This window comes from Notamacropus eugenii, chromosome 1 (assembly GCF_028372415.1).
Source record: "Notamacropus eugenii isolate mMacEug1 chromosome 1, mMacEug1.pri_v2, whole genome shotgun sequence".
Taxonomy (NCBI): domain Eukaryota; kingdom Metazoa; phylum Chordata; class Mammalia; order Diprotodontia; family Macropodidae; genus Notamacropus; species Notamacropus eugenii.
In genome coordinates this window covers 294228928-294249882 of record NC_092872.1, presented here as the reverse complement: position 1 = coordinate 294249882, position 20955 = coordinate 294228928, and the positions used below count along the sequence as shown (strand labels likewise).

At 39.4% G+C, this 20955-nt stretch overlaps 1 protein-coding gene across 1 annotated transcript in view; it reads left to right on the top strand.

Annotated features, from left to right (window-relative positions):
• Positions 1-20955, top strand: part of RGS6 (regulator of G protein signaling 6) — a 662738-nt gene that overhangs the window by 624840 nt on the left and 16943 nt on the right. The window contains 1 exon segment of the mRNA XM_072629224.1: positions 454-507. Coding sequence (XP_072485325.1) covers positions 454-507 — 54 coding nt within the window.

The following is a 20955-nucleotide window of genomic DNA, read 5'->3' as shown; positions in this document are numbered from 1 at the left end:
GACAAAAAAAAATTCCACTTGAGGTAGTTGGCCTGAAATGATTGGGAGTGGGGAGGGGAATTCAAGATGGCAGCGTGCTGTATCTTATACACAAAGGCTAATAGGAAAACAGTGAGTTCTAGACCAAGTGGACCAGGTCTTGGGACTCACCTGGGAAGTGTTGGTAGCTTCTCATTTACGCATTTAAGGAAGGTTATGAAACCTGGAGAGATTAAATATTCAATTCTTTTCCCCTCCAGGCAAAGAAGTTAGTGACATTTTCCTTTGAGAGTTTCTATTTCCTCTTGCAAACACCACTGGCTGCTTTCTCCCCCCTGATTTTTTGTTGTTGTTCTTTTCTGGTTTTGCTTTTCTTTTGGCTTCTTTCTTTGACTTTTGCTGCCCTTTGAAAACTGCATCTAAGCTGAAGATTTTTTTCCCTGTATTTTTCTCCCAATTTTTTTTCCCCCAAAGCCAGAAAATGAGCAAGGTCGTAGAACTTCCTTAGAAAAGTTCACTCGCAGTGTGGTAAGTTCAGTTGGTTTTTTTCCCCCTCCACCTTTTCTTTGGTTTGGTTTTTTAGTTGGTTTATTTTTTGGTTTGTTTTTGTGTTGTTTTGAGATTTAATTTGGGCTGGGGTGGAGTTTGGTGCTTTTGTTGCCTCCAACACCTTTGTACCCTGTTTGCAGCTTCTCTTCTAGGGATGGATTTGCAAACTAGAAAATTATTTTCTTTATTAAAGCTGCCTGCACAACTACTGAGTTTCAGGACTGGGTGCGTGGTCTTTCTGCCCTTGCTTTTAGAGGAATGGAAGCATCCATATACCTCTATGAGCTTGGTAGCTCATTTCTTTTCTGCAATAACCCAGAAAATCATTTCCATGCAGGAAAAAAAAGTGAATTATTGGCCAAATGTCATAGCTCATTTACAAATTTAATAATAACTAAACTATACACAACAAAGAAGAAAAGAAAAGAAAAACAGCAACAACTTGAAATTCCCCCTGTGAACTCTGGCAGCAAAGCTGAGATCAGTCCCAAGTTGACATCGCTGTGGCCACTTGCTTTTGCCATGTGTACATAGAGCAGTGATAGTGCATGACTTTGAGAAGTGTCCTCTAGCGTGCATCCTCTGTGGTGTTTTTGCATGAATTCTTAACCACAGTACATCCCTCTTCTTCTTCATAAAATGACTGGGAGATGAGGGTGCAGCAAATAGCGTTGACCATTATGAGAAGTAGGAAATGGTCTGCCTGTTGCTTGTTGATCAGCGTCACTTGTAATCCTCTCAAAACAGAGTGGATGGCTAAGTCCACTTGACTCTCTCTAGACTGGTCACCTTTCATTCACACACCATAATATAAATAGATGAGTTCAACCTAGCATAAGAGGCTCAAATTGTAAATAGTGTGGGAAAGAATCAGAGGTGGGTAGGTCTTCCAGGATGGTGAAAGAGATCAAGGATCATGACTTCTCCTTCTGTCCTATCTCTTGCTGACACTTGGCACTGTGTCCTGTAATGAAAAGATGCTTGACTTATTAGGTCACTTGCTAAATGACCAGAAGCAAGAACCTGGACAGGAAAGTACTACTTTGTACTGCTCAGATCTAATCAGAAGAGACCAAGCCTGAAATTCAAGATCAGTGACCCTAAACTTGATGTTTTCCTTCTTAAGAGAAGATATGGTCCTTTTCCTTCTTCCTGAGAAAGCAAGGAAAGAAGGAAACAAGAATTTATTAAGTGTTTATTATATGCCAGGCACTGTGCTAAGCTCTTTACAAATATTTTTTCATTTGATCTTCACAATAACTCTGAGAGGTAAGTACTGTTATTATCCCCATTTTACAACTGAGAAAACAGAGGCAGACAGAAGTTAAGTGATTTGCCTAGGACCACACAGCTAGGGAGTACCTTAGGCTGGATTTGAACTCAGGTCTTTCTGACTCCAGACCCAATGCTCTATCCACTTCATTACTTGTCTGAAAAATAAAAGGTGTTGCATTGCAGAAAATAGTGATACGATCCTTATTTTATCCTCTGGTTTAAATTCTAAGAAGCTGGAGATGAATGCAACCCAGTTATTTGCCTCTCCTAAAGTGATCAATTAAAAGAGTAAACAAAAAAATTAATAAATAATAATTAAGGTGAGGTAAGGTATCTGATCTTCTTTTCCTGCTTTCCCTCTACATTATTTTTTTTATAAGCTATGTAGATATAAAATCCCCTTAGTTCACTGTCACTCCACATAAAATAAATCCTCTTATAGAAAGATCAGCTTGGTGACACAGATAAAGAACTGAACTTAGAGACAGGAAGACTTGGGTTCAAATCCTGCCTCAGGCACTCACTAACCATGTGACCCTGAGAAAGTCATTTAACCTCAGTGAGCCTCAATTTCCTCATCTGTTAAATGGGGATAATAATAACATTTACATCACAGAGTTGTTAGAAGACCAAAGGAGATAATGTAGGTAATGTGTATTGTGAATCTTAAGGCAATATATGAACTTGAGCTCTAATTATTGCTGTCATCACTAAATCTCTGGAGGCAGAAGAACTGGATTATGTCTCAATTCAAAAAACTTAAGTAAGTTGTGTGACCCTAGGACATGCTCATAGACCATAGGCCATGACCTTAGGAAATAGTTCATGAGGACAGGGACTGTGTCATATCTAATCTTTGTTTCTGCCCCAACACCTCAGAAAACCAGTTTTTCTGAGTCTCAGTTTCTTCCTATATAAAATGAGAATAATAGTTCCTGTAAAACCTTTCTCATAAACTTATAAGGAAAATGTCAGGAGGACCTGAATCCTAGCACATAAGCTTACTGATTGTGTGAACCTGAACAAAACATTCAGCCTATCTGTGGCGTAGTTTATTCATCTGCAAAGTGGGAGGAGGTGGGTTTTGGATTCAATGACCTTTATAGTCCCTTAGTCCCTTAGTGCTCTACATCTATGATTCTGGGGCATTTGGGGTCTTCTGTGAGGTCCTTTGGGGAGTCCTCAGGTGTGAATGCTTCCTGAACCATTTTCAGGGCTGCTCGTCTACCTCTGGTGTTCACTTTTCACCCAACTCTCATCTGTGGTTCCAAAAAGCTGTAGCTTGTACAATGGTCACAGCCCAGTAAAACCATCTCAGCAGCTGGGCTAAACCAGGTGGAGGGTAGTTAACAGGAATCAAACCTATTGGTGAGTTAAGGGGATGTCTACCCAAAGCACATGAAGACATTCCCCCTCAGAATGGATGGATGAGAATAATTTGTTCCAGTGGCCATGAATGTGGCAGAGGCAGGAACTGCAGAGCATTTAGAGCTTTATCAGACATCAAAGATACCAAGGTCATCCACTGCATCCTTGGTCATTGCCAGCCATCCTAACTTTTGTCTTGCCACTGGACTGCAATGACTCTAGATGAGAAAGTGAGTCTGCAACTCTCCCTTATTTAAATCCAATTCATGAGCAAGTGAAAACATCACCATGTGATATTACTGATCCTTTTGGAAAATAAAGGATGAACAACAATAAATCTATGATCCTATGAAATGCTGAATTCTAAGGAAGATAGAGAAGGAATGGACCTGTGGTTGAATTTGGGAAAGGAAATTCCCTCTACTGTTGCAAACCAAGATACTTTCTATACAACCTGTAATATTAGAGAGATTAGGACCTATACATTAGGTGTGTAGGACCATACAACTGGTCTGTATCAGAGGTGCGATTTGAGGTGACATACTGCTTTGTCAAATACAAAGGACTTTACAAACTTTAAAGCTATATTTAAATGCTAGCTAGCTATCATTTTTATTATCACCATCATCCTCTAAAACACCATTCAAATGTGGACATTTTAAGAGTTCAGGTCAGCAGGGAGAAAAAGGCAAAGGTCTATAAGATTTAATCTCCCATCCTTTATTGGAGCACTTGAGGTGAGGCAGCACAAAGTATATTTCTGTCTAGAACTGATTTGCTCTCTACTCATGATGTTGAGGGATTTTATAAAGAAGTCCAAAATGGAATGAGTGGATCTAGATTCTCAGGTACAAATTGAAAGAAAATCAGTCATTACAGAGGCACCTGAGATGGGTAAGATGGGAATAAGGATGTGAAATAGGAGGACTGGTTTCTTGAGCAAACAACCCCAAATCTCCCCAAGACCTTTTCCTAGGTTTCAGAAGCTATTTTCATTTCTAATCACTTAGCAAATCCTCCCAGTCACACTTCTACAACATCTATCACATCTGCTTCCCAGAGCTCTCATAGTAGTACTGGTCTTTGTTACCAACTCTCTGAATTCTTTCTCCTAAGAGGACTTTCGACTTCTCTTTCCTGACCAATCCATTCTTCACGCCATCACATAAAAACCTTCTATATGCATACATACGAACATATCCTTCCCTTGCTTAAAAACCTCAAATGGATCTCCCTTGCCCAGGGATTAAAGTTCATGATCTTGCCTGACATTTGGCGTCTACCACAAGCTGATGCCACTCTACCTTTTCAGTCTTATCTCATATGACTCCCTCTGTCATCCAGCCAAACTCTCTAAGGATGCCCTGACCCTTAGTCTCTGTGCCTTTGCTTATACTATCCACTATACATGGAGTTTGTCTTTAGTTTTTAACTACTGAATTTCTACTCCTTTTAAGTTTAGTTCAAATGCTAGCTCCTTTAAGGAACTTTTCCTAATTCCTTATATCTGTAATGATCTCTTCCAGACTTTCAGTGGTATTTTGATGCACTTTTCATGTAATCATACATATTATAATTACCTGTTGGAATCATTTCTCCTATTAAATGACAAGTTCCATGAGGACAATCCAACCATTGTTTCTGCCCTAGCACCTAGGACAGTTCTCTGCTCAATATTGTGTTGTTTCAGTCATGTCCAACTCTTTGTGACCCTGTTTGGAATTTTCTTGGCCAAGATACTGGAGTGGTTTGCCATTTCCTTCACCAGGTCATTTTACAGATTTTGCAGGATTCACACATTTATAAAAAAAACTGAGGCAAACAGGGTTTAGTGACTTTCCCAGTGTTACACAGCTAATAAGTGTCTGAGGCCAGATTTGAACTCAGAAAGATGAGTCTTCCTGATTCCAAGCCCAGTGCTCTCTATCCACTGTGCCACCTAGCTGTGCTCTCTGCCCAAGGTAGTTCCTTAGTAAATTTTTTGAATGAATTGAATGAAGGGAGTCATGTGAGGAACATTTACTGCATGTCTTTTTGTCCTCCAAATGGTTCTATTTCAATAGCTGACCACATTCAGATAACAAAATATTTGGGATATAAGAGCAACAGACACATCTCAAGTATATGAAATGCCCATTTGGGAAAACTTTCATGGGTATTTCAGGGAATTCTGAAAGCAAAATATTTTCCCAACCTCCAAACTTTTAGAATTTGGAATAAGAGATAAGGCTTTAAAAAGATAGAGTGACATAGTATTATGGAGAACCTTGGGTGCCAATTCAATTCAATAAACATATTCTGAGCACCTACTTACTATGTGCCATGCATGATGCTAAGATAAAAGAGTTTGAACTACCTTCCCGAGGCAATAGGGAATTGTTAAAGATGCCCCCCCCCCTTTTTAAACATATCCTAAACTCTGTGTGGATTATGGTGTCATTGAGTGGGTTGATGCCTTGGAGTTGAGTCTCTGTAACACACAATACATTTTTAATAGATAGGTAGACAGGGTCAGAGATATAGTCTGTGATCCTGGAACAGAGGAAATCTAAGTGCTCACTCAGGAATGGAATGAATTCCAGACTTCAGTCTCATTAATGTGGAGCTAACTGGCCACATAATCTGCAGTTTTCTAGCAACTTAAAGACTTATACACAAAATGTGAGAAATTGTTAAAAGAGAAGTGTGGCTTGAATATTTTAACTGAGACTTATGGAAGAATATTGCATATGTTAATAGTGGAAGAGGCAGCCATGAGTTAGTGGGTAGAGAGCCTGCCCTCTGAATCAGGAAAACCAGTTCAATTACATATACTGACTATATTACTGGGACAACTCTCTTAACTTCTCATTACTTCCAACCAATTTTCTAAGACTAGAAGTTGCAGAATAATTGGTAGAGGGAATTTCTTTACCTAGAATTCTTTGTATCAGAGTATAACAAGGATGATCTAGCAAGTTAGATCAAGTCCTCCCCCTGCCTCCCCTCTGTTACAAATGAAATTACAGGCATGTACAAATAATAAAAAGAGCAATACCAGAACTAGAGTGATGGTTCGATGTAATCCCCATCTCAAATGTAGAAAAGGTAAGGATTTGTAAATATAAATAGCCTGCCTATGTTGTCATAGAGCTAACAAGAATAAGAGAATTAAACTAATTCAGCCTTGTAGTTAGATGCTAGCCCACAGACCTGAGGTCAGACTAGGTTTCATAGAACTTGAAAGTGACCTTAGAAGTCACCTGTTGCAGTCTACTCATTATATAGAGTTAAAAAAACTGAAGACAAAAAGTTTCTATTACTGACCAATTAGAGATAAAGAATTCTGAGTTATATGATCAGTTGGTACAAATATCTAGAGCCTGGTCAAGACGAAGGTTAAATTCTAAATATCCCAATTGCCCCCTCCCAAAAGTTGAATCTTGGAATTTTTTTTTATTTGTCAAGGAAGGACTTCGAAGAAGAATGTTTTAGAAATTAAAATATTCTTCCTAAATCTTCAGGAAGTCATGAGACGAGAGAGAATTTCTGCTGAGTGTTTAAAATGCATTTTAAAAAAGACTCAAGTTAAAGCAATTCAAGGATATAATGGTAGGGTGTGAAATGTGACCCATCATTCTATTAGCCAAGGTAACACTGGGTGAGCTTTCTTTGCAATAACTCATGCTTATCTGAAGTTTCATTCTAAGTCACCCAGAACCTTAAAAGTCAGAATGAAACTCAGTTGAGGGTGTGCTGTGGTCTGGTAGGTCAAAACTATAAAGTCTGTGGAAATCCCAGCTCAAATTGACATGGAAAATTCAAGTTTCAGACCAGACCATTATTGTGAGATTCTGTGAAACCAGTTACAGTAAATACTTTATTCCACAGCAGAATGTTAAGTCAGCTCAGCAACTTGTCATCAGCTCAAATGGATGTTTGACTGTTTTCTAAGACGTGCAGTCAAGCCTCAGCTCAAAGGAGGTTTGGGGATTCTCCCCCAGAGTGTTCAGCAAAAGAAAGAAGCCATTGTCAGAAACATCTCGTTGGTCACTGTGGATTTTGTTACCACTAAGTTTTCAAATTATTGGGCACCACCTATGATAGATGCATGTTTGGAAGGAGTAGAACCCTTCCTGAAACTTGTCTCTGAGCATTATGCCAAGTACAGGTTTGCTGCCTTTCTGGATTTGAGACTGCTATAGATGACAATGGGAAGGAAGGTTGTCAATACCTAGAAGTACTGTCCCCTCGGAGCAGCTAGGTGATGGTTAAGGGGTGAAGTGGATGGAGCACTGGGCTTGGAGTCAGGAACACTCATCTTTCTGAATTCAATTTGACCTCAACACTTACTAGCTTAATCTGTGTCCTTGGGCTAGTCACCTAACCCTATTTGCCTCAGTTTCCTTACCTGTAAAATGAGCTGGAGAAAGAAATGGTAAACCACTCCATTACCTTTGCCAAGAAAATTCTAAATGGGGTCACAAAGTGTAGGACATACTGAAAAACAAAAACACTGTGCCTAGAGATCACATTTATATAAGGTACATTTATATATCACAATTTACATCAGGTAAAAAAAAACTCATCATGAGGTAGCATAGAAAAAAGTGCTGGATTTAAAGTCAGAGGTCATAGGTTCAAATCCCAACTCTGTCTCTTCCTACCTGTGTGACCTTGAGAGAGTAATTTAATCTTCTTGGGTCTTAAAATCCTCATCTGTAAAATGAAGGGTTGGGCTTCAATGCTCTCTGAATTTCCTGAAGCAGCTAGGTAACACAACAAATGGTCCTGGAGTGAAGAAGACCCATTTTCATATTCTGCCACTTATAATCTCCATGTTATGGTTGAAGAAAATAAGACAGATAGATATTAGTAGTACTTACTTTCCAGGATTGTTGTGAGGATCAAACAAGATAATATTTGTAGTAGGCACTTAATAAATGCTTGTTTCCTCCCTTTTAGCTCTAGCTTTAATTATATCCTCACAATAATCCTCTGAGGTCCGGTGGTGTCAGTGTTTATATACTTATGAATGGAGAAACTGAGGCTTGGTGAGATTGTGATTTCTTCCCAAAGTGACTCTAGGCCCTTTCTACTAAATAAATGTTAAAAGTGCTTTTCTTCTTGTCAAATGCTGATGCCAGCTAAACTTGAAATGGTCAGATAGCAGTATTCAGTGAGAGAGATAAAGAAAAGGAAACTTTGCCCATCCAACATTACCAATAACTTCCCCCCTTCCTTTTTTTTCTTATTTCCCAGTTGCATGCAAAAACAATTCTCAACATTCATTCCTTAAACTTTGAGTTCCAACTTCTCTCCCGTCCTCCCTCCCTACCCATCTCCACTGAGAAGGCAAGCAATTCAATATAGGCTATATGTGTGTAGTTTTGCAAAAGACTTTCATAATGGTCATGTTGTGTAAGACTAACTACATTTCCCTCCATCTTTTCCTGCCTCCCATTTATTCTATTCTCTCTTTTGACCTTGTCCCTCCCCAAAAGTGTTTACTTCTAATTACTCCCTCCTCCCATTTACCCTCCCTTCTATCATTCCCCCACCCCAATTATCCCTTTCTCCCCTACTTTCCTGTAGTGTAAGATAGATTTTCATACCAAACTGAATGAGCATGTTATTCCCACCTTAAGCCAAATGTGATGAGAGTAAGCTTCACTTTTTCCCTCTCACCTCCTCCCTTTCCTCCTCCATTGAAAAAGCTTTTTCTTTCCTCTTTTGTGAGAGATAATTTGCCCCATTTCATTTCTCCCTTTCTCCTCCCAATATATTCCTCTCTTATCCCTTAATTTTATTTTTTAGATATCATCCCTTCTTATTCAACTCACCCAGTGCTCTCTGTCTCTGTCTGTCTGTCTACATATGTGTGTGTGTATATATATATATATATATATGTATATATATATATATATATATATATATATATATATATATATATATATATATATATATATATATACATATATATATATATATATATAAATAATATGTGTGTGTGTATAATCCCTCCAACAACCCAAATACTGAGAAAAGTTTCAAGAGTTACAAATATTATCTTTCCATGTAGGAATGTAAATAGTTCAACTTTAGAAAGTCCCATATGATTTCTCTTTGCTGTTTACTATTTCATGCTTCTCTTGATTCTTGTGTTTGAAAGTCAGATTTTCTATTCAGTTCTGGTCTTTTCATCAAGAATGCTTGAAAGTCCTCTGTTTCATTGAATGAGCATTTTTCCCCTGAAGTATTATACTCAGTTTTGACAGGTAAGGTGATTCCTGGTTTTAATACTAGTTCCTTTGACTTCTGGAATATCATATTCCAAGGCCTTTGATCCCTTAATGAAGCTGCTAGATCTTGTGTTATCCTGATTGTATTTCCACAATACTCGAATTGTTTCTTTCTAGCTGCTTGCAATATTTTCTCCTTGACCTGGGGACTCTGGAATATTGCTACAATATTCCTAGGAATTTCTCTTTTCAGATCTCTTTCAGGAGGTGACTGGTGGATTATTTCAAAATTTATTTTCCCCTCTGGTTTTAGAATATCAGGGCAGTTTTCCTTGATAATTTCATGAAAGATGATTTCTGGGTTCTTTTTTTGATCATGACTGTCAGGTAGTCCCATAAATTTGAAATTGTCTCTCCTGGATCTATTTTCCAGGTCAGTTCTTTTTCCAATGAGATATTTCACATTATCTTCTATTTTTTTCCTTCTTTTGAATTTGTTTTGTAATTTCTTGTTTTCTCATAAAGTCATTAGCTTCCATCTGCTCTATTCTAATTTTTAAAAAAACTCTTTTCTTCAGTGAGCTTTTGAACTTCCTTTTGCATTTGGCTAATTCTGCTTTTTAAAGCATTCTTCTCCTTGTTGGCTTTTTGGACCTGTTTTGCCAATTGAGTTAGTCTATTTTTAAAGGTGTTATTTTCTTCCACATTTTTTGGGGTCTCCTTTAGCAAAGTGTTGACCTGCTTTTCATGAATTGCTTGCATTGCTCTCATTTCTCTTCCAAATTTTCCCTCCACCTCTCTTAGTTGATTTTCAAAATCGTTTCTGAACTCTTCCATGGCCTGAGACCATTGCATATTTATTTTGGAGGTTTTGGATGCAGAAGCCTTGATGCAGGTTTTCCTCTGATGGTATGCATCATTCTTCCTCATCTGAAAGGATGGAAGAAAATACCTGTTCACCAAGGAAGTAGCCTTCTATAGTCTTATTTTTTCCCTTTTTTGGGCATTTTCCCAGCCAGTTTCTTGATTTTCGAGTCCTTTGTCAAGAAGAGGGTATACCCTGGGGATCTATAAGTTCTCAGTTCCTCCAAGGTGGCACAATCAAGTGAGAGGAGTTTACTCCTCTCTTGGCCTGTACTCTGGTCTAGGAGCAACCAGAAGCACTCTGTTCTGCCCAAGATCTGCCAACAGGGTTCCCTCTCCAGAGCCTCCACCAGCTCCACCACAAACACTGTTTTGCAACCCAGGAGAGCCACTCAGGGCTGAGATCCAGATCAGCTGCTTAATTCCCCTAGGGTCAATTAGCAGAGAGCCCCAAAAATAAATGTTGCCATTGCAGTGGCTGTTGCTGGCGGGTCCAGATTGCATTCCCTTCTCACTCAGATGAAAGAGCTTTCTCACTGACCTTTGAAGCTGTCTTTGGCGTTTGTGGGTTGAGCAATCTGGGAACTGCTGCTGCCAGTGGCACCTGGAAGCCTGTTCCAGGAACTGTCCCTGCCGTGGTGCAGCCCACGCTGGGCTGTGCTCTGCTCCACTCCCAGTGCAATAGACCTTTCTGTTGGCCTTCCAGGCTGCCTTGGGCTGGAAATCTCTTTTACTCTCAAGCATCTCTAAGTTAGAGGTTAGATCATCTCTAAAACCCATTCCAGGTTTAACATTCTATGGATCTGAATGTCAACAAGACAGACTAGTGAGCTCAGCTTTCCTCATGTATCTTACAGGAGAGATAGGTCTCTAGCAGTAGTACTAAGACTCCACTTTGAATAGGACAGGGAAAAAACCTGGCTGTCCCCCATACTTGGTGTGGCCTTGGGCAAAACACTTAACCTCAGCTTTGTCAACTGTAAAATAGGAATAATAATAGCCCTTACCTCCTAAGGTTGTTGTGAAGAATAAATGAGATAATACTGATAAAGTGCTTAGCATAATGCCTGGTATACAGCAGGTGTTTATTAAATGCTTCCTTCCTTTTTTATTAGATGTGTAGTTGTGTTTGGCCCTCATCCTCAAAGAGGACCACAACATCAAGATGATGTCATAACTTGCAGTTGACTTTGATTTGAGTGAGGGAGGGCTATGCAAGGTCACCAACCCACTTTCTTCTGCAGAGCCATCTGGGTCCAGTGGCTTGATACTCATCAGGATGACTGGAGATGACCCAGGATGCGTACTCATATGGTTAATTTTGTTTACTTGGTCCCATAAAAGAAAATTCTTTCTGCAGCCAGTATTCCAATGTGGATCACAAAAATAGTGGAGGTGGGGGTATGTGGTCGATTGGTCAGAGAGCTGGACCTGGGGTCAGGAAGACCCAAGTTCAGATCTGGCTTCAGATCCTGGACAAATAATTGTCCAGGTGAATGAGCAGGAATTGTGAGCTAGGGAGTAGCGGGGAGATGTTGACATTTCCCCTACAGAATTACATCATAACTCTCTTTTCTTAAGTGCCTTTTTTTGGGATTTAAATAACCAAATTGGGCTGTGACCAGACTGCAGACCACAAGAACTCTTTGCCTTACAGTCATTCATCTTACTATCTTGAACTGCATACCAAGGAATGTGGCAGAAGCAGGAAAGCTAAGTAGAGACCAGGAGGCTTCTAGAACCAGCTGTCCCCATCCCTATTCAGTGAGAGAAGATGTGCTAAGAGAACAAGGGGAGCAAAGAGTCAGGTTCATTCTACCCCCTCCCTCAGTGAATGCACAGGAGCTGGACCCCTGTGCTGATACCAGCTGCCAAGCCAGAAATGGAAGTCAGGGAAAGTGGGTAAGATGTGGGGAAAGAGAAAGAAAAGGATCCTCGATACAAAAACAATTGATTTCAATCCAAACATTTTTTTTAAACAGGGCACTGGACGAGATTTGAGGGGATCCAAAGACAAGAAATTTCCCCAAGGAATTTGCATTCTATCTTAGTGCAGGAGAATAGGTAGGATGCCTTCACATGTAGAAATAAATATAAAGTCATTAGGAGAGTGAGAGAACACTAAGCAGGGGGTGGAGGAGGTGGGTGTTATAGAAGACTTCTTAGAAGATACCTGAGCCTTGAATGAAAATAACAAAAAACAATTCTCTTCTTCTGTTGTCCAAAGTGTATTGGGTTGTTGTGAGGATCAAATGAGATAACATGCAAGGTGCTTTGTAAACAAACCTTAAAGCACTACATACATGCTATTACTGTTATTTTTTATAGTTTAACCTCCTCCCTCCAAAGATCCCAAATGTATCTTTCCCGTTTCTTTTTGGTGATGGGGCTGCTCTCCATAGTCATCAAGGAATTTCTCCTTGTACTCTGTTAAATGTCCTAGAAGGGATTCTTAACCTAAGAGGTTTCCAGGGGTTCATAAGATAGACTTCAGGGGATCTGTAAGCTTGGTAAGGGGGAAAAATTACCTTAATTTTCACTAATCTCTAGTGAAATTTAGCACTTTTTTGATTACAGATGTAGACAACAGATATGATTCTGAGAAGATATCAGTATCTCATTTGAGGCTCATAACTCTGGGGTGGGAGGCAGCTAGGTGCCACAGTAGATGGGGGACACTGGCTCTGGAGTCAGGAACACCTGTGTTCAAATCCAGCCTCAGACACTTACTAGCTATGTGACCCTTGGCAAGTCACTTAACCTTGATTGCCTCAAAAAAAATAGCTGCCTGAAACATATAAACTTTGAAACCTGAGTTTAATTACTGACTCTGCTATTAAGAAGCAATGAGATCTTGGACAAGTCTGTCTGTTGGTTTTCTCATCTCTAAAGTAGATGAGTTGGACTAAATGATAATAACACCATCAGCACATTGAATATGAAACTTTAAGGTTTATGGTGCCCTTTTCTCATGACAATCTTGTGCGATAGGCAGAAGAGACTTAACCATGATCACAAAGCCAGTGTCAGAGCAAGGACAGAAACCTAGGTCTCCTGATCTGGTTCAATGCATTTTCTACTAAATTCTATTGTCTAGGATGTACTTAAAAGTTTCTTACCACTCAAAAGTTCTATGATTCCATTAATCCTTGTGTTTTCAAGTTGTAATTTATAGCTATAACAAAGATGGGTGATCAGAGTTAAGAAGTCATCTAGTGCCCAATTGGACATGTGATAATAATGGTGCAGCATTTTCATATTTCTGCCAGAATTTAAGGCAAAGGAGCAAAATATGGGTAGAATGCTGACCTGCCGGAGAATTTAGAATTGCTGAATGATATATTCAGAAAGAAATGGCAATACATGGGATTTGCACAGCCCATTCCCTAAGGATCTCAGTTTGCAGACGATAGTTCCCAGAAAGAAGTCAGTGCCCTCTCTGCCTACCTTTCCACAACTCTAGTCCCCTGCCACCCACAGTATTCATTGGGGAAGGGAATGTATTTAGCATAACTTGTGAATGCCCTGCCATGCTGAAGGAGAGCCATCTGAGAAGAGTTGCCTTTGGCATATTCAGAGCTGCCATATGATTTTCCTCCTGCCTCAATGCATCTTAGGTTCCCAGGGGCCCATCACCCATCAGAGTGAATGCAATATGAGCATTTGAGAGCCTCAGCAATAACAGTTCCTCCCAAGCCCACCCCCACCCTCATCCCCATGTTTAGCTTCCCTCATTGAGGAGAGAAAGCCTTCAATTTTTTGCCGCATCCATTTTGGAAATAGATAAAGGGGAGTCTAGAGAAGCTGAATTATCCAGGATGAGGTCAACAGTGAAGTCAGAATTAGTAGCCAAAAAGAAAAAAGAATTAACCAGAGGATCTGAGTTACTCTCCAAGATTCTAGTTCCCTTGTTCCCTCAATTCCCTCTTGGAAGGAAGAGCTTTCTCACAGCTGATGCTGCTACCTGTGCCAGTGGGGAGGTAGCCAAACAGTTCTCTCCTTCCACCAGGTCCACTCTAAGAGAAAACAGAATGACACAATAGCCTCAAGGATCGGGGAACTAGATTATTCAAGCAATGGTGGTAGCATAGGCTCTGCGAGAGGAAAGGTCCTGAAACCTACATTTACTCCCCTAACTAGCCCATTCCTTCTTTCTCCTTCACATGTGACTGCAAAGTCCCTTGCCTGTATTTTCCCCAGCCCTAATTTTCTGAGCAGTCAAGTACAAATCCAACCCCTCTGAGCCAAAAAGCACAGCTGTAAGTTGGCAGCAGCTGATCTCAACTCCCAAACAGATCCTGCCAGTTGTTTCAGAGAGAAAGGCTTGTGGGAGGAGGTGGGGGTGGGGGAGGGGAAGGGGAGATGAGGTGGGGGAATCTATTTAAAGAGATAACCCATGACCTATTTTCCTCCCTCTCTCATCTCAGGAGACTTTCTCCTTGAAAATGGCATGGTGTTAGTAGCTCCTGTAGGGAGAGGGGAGGATTTTTCAGTCTGTTTGGCATCATAAGAATATAGATTTAGAGTTGTAAGAGGTCATAAAGTCCATTACCCTCATTTTACAAATGAGGAAAGACTGAGAGATTTAATGACTTGCCCAGGGTCCCACAACTAGTAAGTATCTGAAGCAGTATTTAAACCCAGGTCTTCCTAATTACAAGTCCTGTGCAAAAAAAAAAAAAAAAATGTGGCTCACAAACAAAAGCTGTTGTTTTAAAAGATATATGGGTTTCTACCTCATCCTTAGGGAGTACCTGTCTTTGGTGGAAGAGGAAGTCTTTGTAAATACATACATACATATACATACACACATATATATGGTGAACTTAAAGATTCAGTCTGATCTATTCAATATCAAGGCAGCTAAGCAGGAAACAGAAAAGCAGGCAATACAAGTACCACCTTCAGTGAGAACAGGAATGTAAGCTGTATTGGAGGTTTGAGGAGAAGATAAAGCTGTGATCTCAAATGGAAGGGCAGGAGAAATGAAGGTATCTAGGTGTAAGTAAACCAAAAGAACCAACCTAAGGGATGAAGCAGCTGCCTATTTTAAGACATAGTAGGATAAAGGGAAAGCTGCTTGGCATTACAACTGAAGACTAAGGAACAGAGCTAGAAGGGACCCTAGAAACCATCTTCCTCCAGGGGATCTCCTCGACTGTCCTGGATTCAACTATTAGTCCTATGCAGATGACTCCCAAAGCTACATATCCAGCTCCCATCTCTCTTCTAATCCCTAGTCTCACATTTCCAATTAACTTCTGGACCTCTCTAGCTGGATGGGCCATAGACATCTCAAAGCAGAAGTCAGTATCCTCAACTCACCTCTCCTCTTGCTCCTATCTTTGACAAGAGCATCTCTTCTTCCAATCACCTGTGTTTCTTGGACCTAGAGTAATACTTCACTCTCACTTATCACTCTATGTTTAATCAGGTGATTCCATCTTCTCAATATCGCTCATGTTCAATCAACAAGCATTTATTAAGAACCTACTATGTACTTGGCACTGTGCTAAGTGCTGGGGAGACAAAGATAAAAGCAAAGTGCCTGCCTTTAAGGAAGTTCACGTTCTGACAAAGGAGATATATAGATATAGGTATAGAGGCAGTTAGATATAGCACAGTGGATAGAGTCCAACCTGGCGTCAGGAAAACCTCAGTTCAAATCTAGCCTTAGACACTTATTAGTTGTGGGACCTTGGGCAAGTCTCTTAATTTCTTTTTGCCTCAATTTCCTTATCTGTAATAGGAGAATGATAATAGTACCTACCTCCCAGGGTTGTCATGAGGATCAAATGAGATAATATTTGTAAAGTGCTTAGCACAGTTTCTGGCATGTAGAAGGTATCATATAAGTGTTATTATTATTATGAACTCTTACTATAGGTATACACATGATCCGTACAAAAATAGGTGCAAAGCAGGGGAAGAGGCTATTGACTTTGGGAAGGAGAGGAAGCAGTAAGTTGTTATTGACTTTGGGGAGGAGAAGAAACAGAAAAGGACTCTTGCAGAAGATCAGCCTTGAGTTTTGTCTTAAAGGAAACAGGGATTGCACGGATGGAAGTGAGAAAGGAGAACATTTCAGGCTCGGGGGATAGGCAGCACAGAGTTGGAAAATGGAGCATCATGTGTGAGAAATGTCAAGTTATGTCATTACGATGAGTGGAAATCTTGTGACGGGAAGTAATGTTTAAGAAGACAGGACAGATAGAAAGGGACTCGGTTGTGAAAAGCCATGCTACATGCCAAAAAGAGGTATTCATATTTTATCTTAAAGGTACTAGAGAAGACTTTGGAGAGTCACTTGGGCAGTAAGGAGATCAAATCAGTCAATACATAAAGAAATTAATTCAGACCATTCATCGGAAGAACAAATACTGAAGCTGAAGCATAAATACTTTGGCCACATAATGAGAAAATAAGACTCACTAGAAAGTACCCTGATGTTGGGAAAGGTTGAAGTCAAAAGGAGAAGGGGGTGGCCAAAGAGGAGGTGGATAGGGTCATGGTAACAACAAACATGAACTTGGACAGACTTGGGGAGATGATACACGTAGTCACAAAGAGTCAGACACAACTGAACAGCAACTCTAACAAAGAGAGTTATTGGAATTTATTGGGGGGAAGGGAGGGGTGATAAATGGTCATGCCAGTGCTTTAGGAAAATCACTCTGGAGCTGTATGAAGAATAGATTGGAGTGAGGAGAGACTTGAGTCCAAGAAATTAATTAGGAGGCTATTGCAATAGAGCAGAGAAAACTGATGAGGGATGAGCCAAGGTAATTGCTATGATTCAAGATAAGAGGGTGTATGTAAGAGATAGAAAGGTAGATAGGGAAAAGATTTGGCAATTGATGGTCTATGTGAGGTGAGTGAGAGTGAGGACTCAAGTTACACTGAGGTAACTGGAAGGATGATACCTTCCACAGTAATAGGAAAGTTTTGAAGAGGGATATATTTTGGGGAAAAGACAATAAATTTTGTTTCAGATATTTTGAGTTTGAGATGCCTGTAGGATAGCCAATGTGAAATGTCCAGTGACAATTTGTGATGCAAAGTAAAGTTCATGAGCAAGGTGAGAGTTGGGTATAGAGATCCAAGAGTCATCAGTATTGAGTTGATAATTGAGCATATGGGTTGATAAGGTCATCAAGGAACAGAGTGGAGAGAGAAAAGAGAAAAACAATCCAGAACAGAGCCTGGGGTGAGGGTGGGGCCAGGGGACATGGATGAAAATCCAGCAATGAAGACTAAGAAGAAATGGTCAGATGGGTAGAAAGAGAATGAAGAGAGAGTAGGTTTTATGAGAACCCAGAGAGAAGACAATATTCAAGAGGATAAATTGGTCAGCATTGTCAAATGTACCTGATAGATCAAGTAGGAAGAGGTTGGAGAAAAGACCATTAGATTTGATCATTAAGTTATCACTGATAACTGTGAAGAGAATATTTTGAGTTATAATGGTATCAGAAGCCAGCTTCCATAGGATTTTAAAAAAATGAGGAGAGAATTGGAGATTCCAACTGTAGATAGCTTTTTCAAGGAGTTTAGCTGAGAGGGAGGATGAGATTTAAAGGAAGATTAAAGCTAGTGAGGGATTGTAGGATCTACTGATGGGGACACTTGGACCTCTTTGTAGGCATCAGGGAAGGAACCAATGAATAGGAAAAAACTAAAGATTGTAAAGAAAATGTAATAGCGAGGGGAAATCTGCTGGAAAAGAGGAGAGAGGATGAGATCAGGTATATGTATAGAAGGACTGCCTTTGTGAGATGAGATTAAAGGCCTAGGTGGTGAGGGGTGATGATGAGGCTATGAAATGAGAATAAGAGAAGAGGTAACTCATCAAATAACTACAACTTTCTTTTTTATCAAAATTATTTATTTATTTTTTTGAATTTTCAACATTCACTTCCACAAGATTTTGAGTTCTAAATTTTCTCCCTCTCCCTTCCCACCCCCTCCCCAAGATGACATGCAATATTATATAGGTCCTACATATACGTTCATATTAAACATATTTTCACATCAGTCATGTTGTAAGGAAGAATTAGAACCAATGGGAGAAACCAAAAGAAAGAAGAAACAACAAAAAAAGAGAGAGAACAGATAGTCTGCTTCCATCTGCATTCAGACTCCACAGTTCTTTCTGTGGATGTGGATGTGCATTTTCCAACATGAGTCCCTTGGAATTGTCTTAGATCCTTGCCCCCCTTGGAATGCCAACTCCTTAAGGACTGGGATTGTCTAGCTGTTGTCTATGTGTATGTCAAGTATCTGACAGGTAGCAAGAGCTTTAAAAATGTTCAGTATTCCATCACAAATAAGTTATTTTGTCTATTATAAATATCCAGTTTAATTATAAAGGACATTTGAAGAAAGACACTATCTATGTCCAGAGAAAAAACTGATAAATAGAAGTATGTATAGAATAATTTTACATATATATGTGTATGTGTATATATGTATGTACATATACATATATACATATACATATATACACATGTATTTTTGTCTAATTTTAGTCATCTCTAGGGTAAGGAGAGAAAAAAAGAAATTTATATGATAATTTTGTTGTATATTTGAAAGGAATACCAAGTTGTGTATAGCATATTTGAAGTTTCATGTACAATCATATTTTTTATTATTCTATGTTATGGAAACATTTGCTTTATTCTGTAAATTAAAATTTTTTAACTGTAATATATATTATAAATATGTAATATATAAATAAATTATAACATATAAATGTTTTATTCCATAAATTAAAATTTAAAAAAAAATTTTAAATTAAAAAAATACTTAGTAAATCATCTAGTCCAGTTCACTCATTTGAAAATGAGGAAGCTGAGAATAAGAGGAGGGAGATGACATGTGCAACACTACACATTTATTCATCAGCAGAATCGGGGTTGAAATTAAAACCAAAGATTGAGAGTTTGAGAATTATAAAAGACCAAGGAATTCAACACTCTCCCTGAAGACCCAGGACCCACGCTACAATTAAGTAAGAATACAAAGGAAGACAAAATAAACAGTATGTTATAGGACAGAAGAGTGAAATGAATACCAGCTTTGGGACCAAGAAGCCTGGGTTTGAGTCCCAGTTCTGACATCTAACAGTGTGATCATGGGCATGCCACTTAACGTCCCTAAGCCTCAGTTTCCCCATCTGTAAAATGGAGATGATACTTACTACCTTGCAGAGTTGTGAGGAAAGTGCTTTGCAGACTTTAAAGCACCTTGTTGATGTGAGTCATTATTGCTATTTTTGTTGCTGTTTGCATGATGCCCAACACAGTCAACACTTAAATGATTTTTGATCAATTAAGTCAAAAATGGGCATCATGGTATGGTTGAGAAACAGTAGTCTTGGAGGAGGGAATCTGGAACTGAAGGAAAGAATTATTCTGAATTATTCTGAAATTATTCTGAAACAAAGTTGGCTTGTGGTCTAACTCAAAGGAATGCAGGGTTGATTACCAGGAGTTAAAAGTTTGGGAATTTGAACAGAAGGTTAATTAGTATACTGGAGGCCAAGATGAATGTTGAGAAATTGACCAAAGGGCCTCCAAATGTTCCACAATCTCCTGAAAGAAAGGCAAGACAGTGTGATATGTATGTCTGGCTCTTTCTGGGAAGGAGGTGCTCAACTATTAAATTGATGCCCAATTGCTTTGGAATATTTGGACAAAGGCAATTTGAGCATGACTACATGAGGCTGAAGGATATTGATATGGGTAACATGACCCTGAAGCAGAAGCTGACTGCAGTGTTGGCAACACTCAGTGGAAACTATCTGTACCATCTGTGGCATAGTACTGTGCTCTGAGGGGGAAAGTTTGCACAGGGCCAGTAATGCCCTCCCTTTCAGTCCTCTGAAATAATGTGTCAATCCTCCTGTCCAAGCAACCAAAGTCTGAAAATTATGCTGGCCCATCCACCAGACCAGATTGTGTGTCTGTATAGGGAGTGGTGAATTTTTCATTAATATGGCTTATGTGACTAAACTGAATGTTGACAAATGGATCCCTGACACCTTTGGAGGAGATCACTAGTATCATTCCAAAGAGTTCTCTCCATGGATCGATCAACATTTTTATCTGACTTGGAAGATGATACAGAATCCACGTAGATGACATAAACTGGGAAGGTTAGTGAGCTGGGTGCTCTTGAGGAAAGGTGCTTAATTTCTCTAAATTTCTTCATCTGTCAGAATGAGGTTAGGTTAGATTATAAATTTTATGAACTTAAGAGGTGATCCAATCCAACTCCCCAATGTGACAGAATAGGAAACTGAGGGCCAAAGAGGTCATAAAGGACAAGGCTTGGATTTAAACTGAGGTCCTCTAGTGTCAAATCCAGGACCTGTTCCCTTTGCATCACTTTGCTTCAGACCTAGATGACCTGGGAGGTCCAGCTCTAAGCCCTTGCTCCCCTGATCCTAATGAAGTAGAATCCAAACTCAGAATCTCCATGAACTGAAACCAATGTGTACAAACAAAAAAGTGTGTGTTGGGGGTGAGAGTGGGGAATAAAATATAACAGGAAAATACAAAGTTCTCTATTTGTATTTCAACAAACATTTGTTAAGCACTTTCTTCATACAAAAATCCTGAGCAATTGAACAGAGTTTAAGAAATCATTTGTGCAAGTTCGGAATAGAGAGTATCTGGCTTGACAGCAATTTTATATA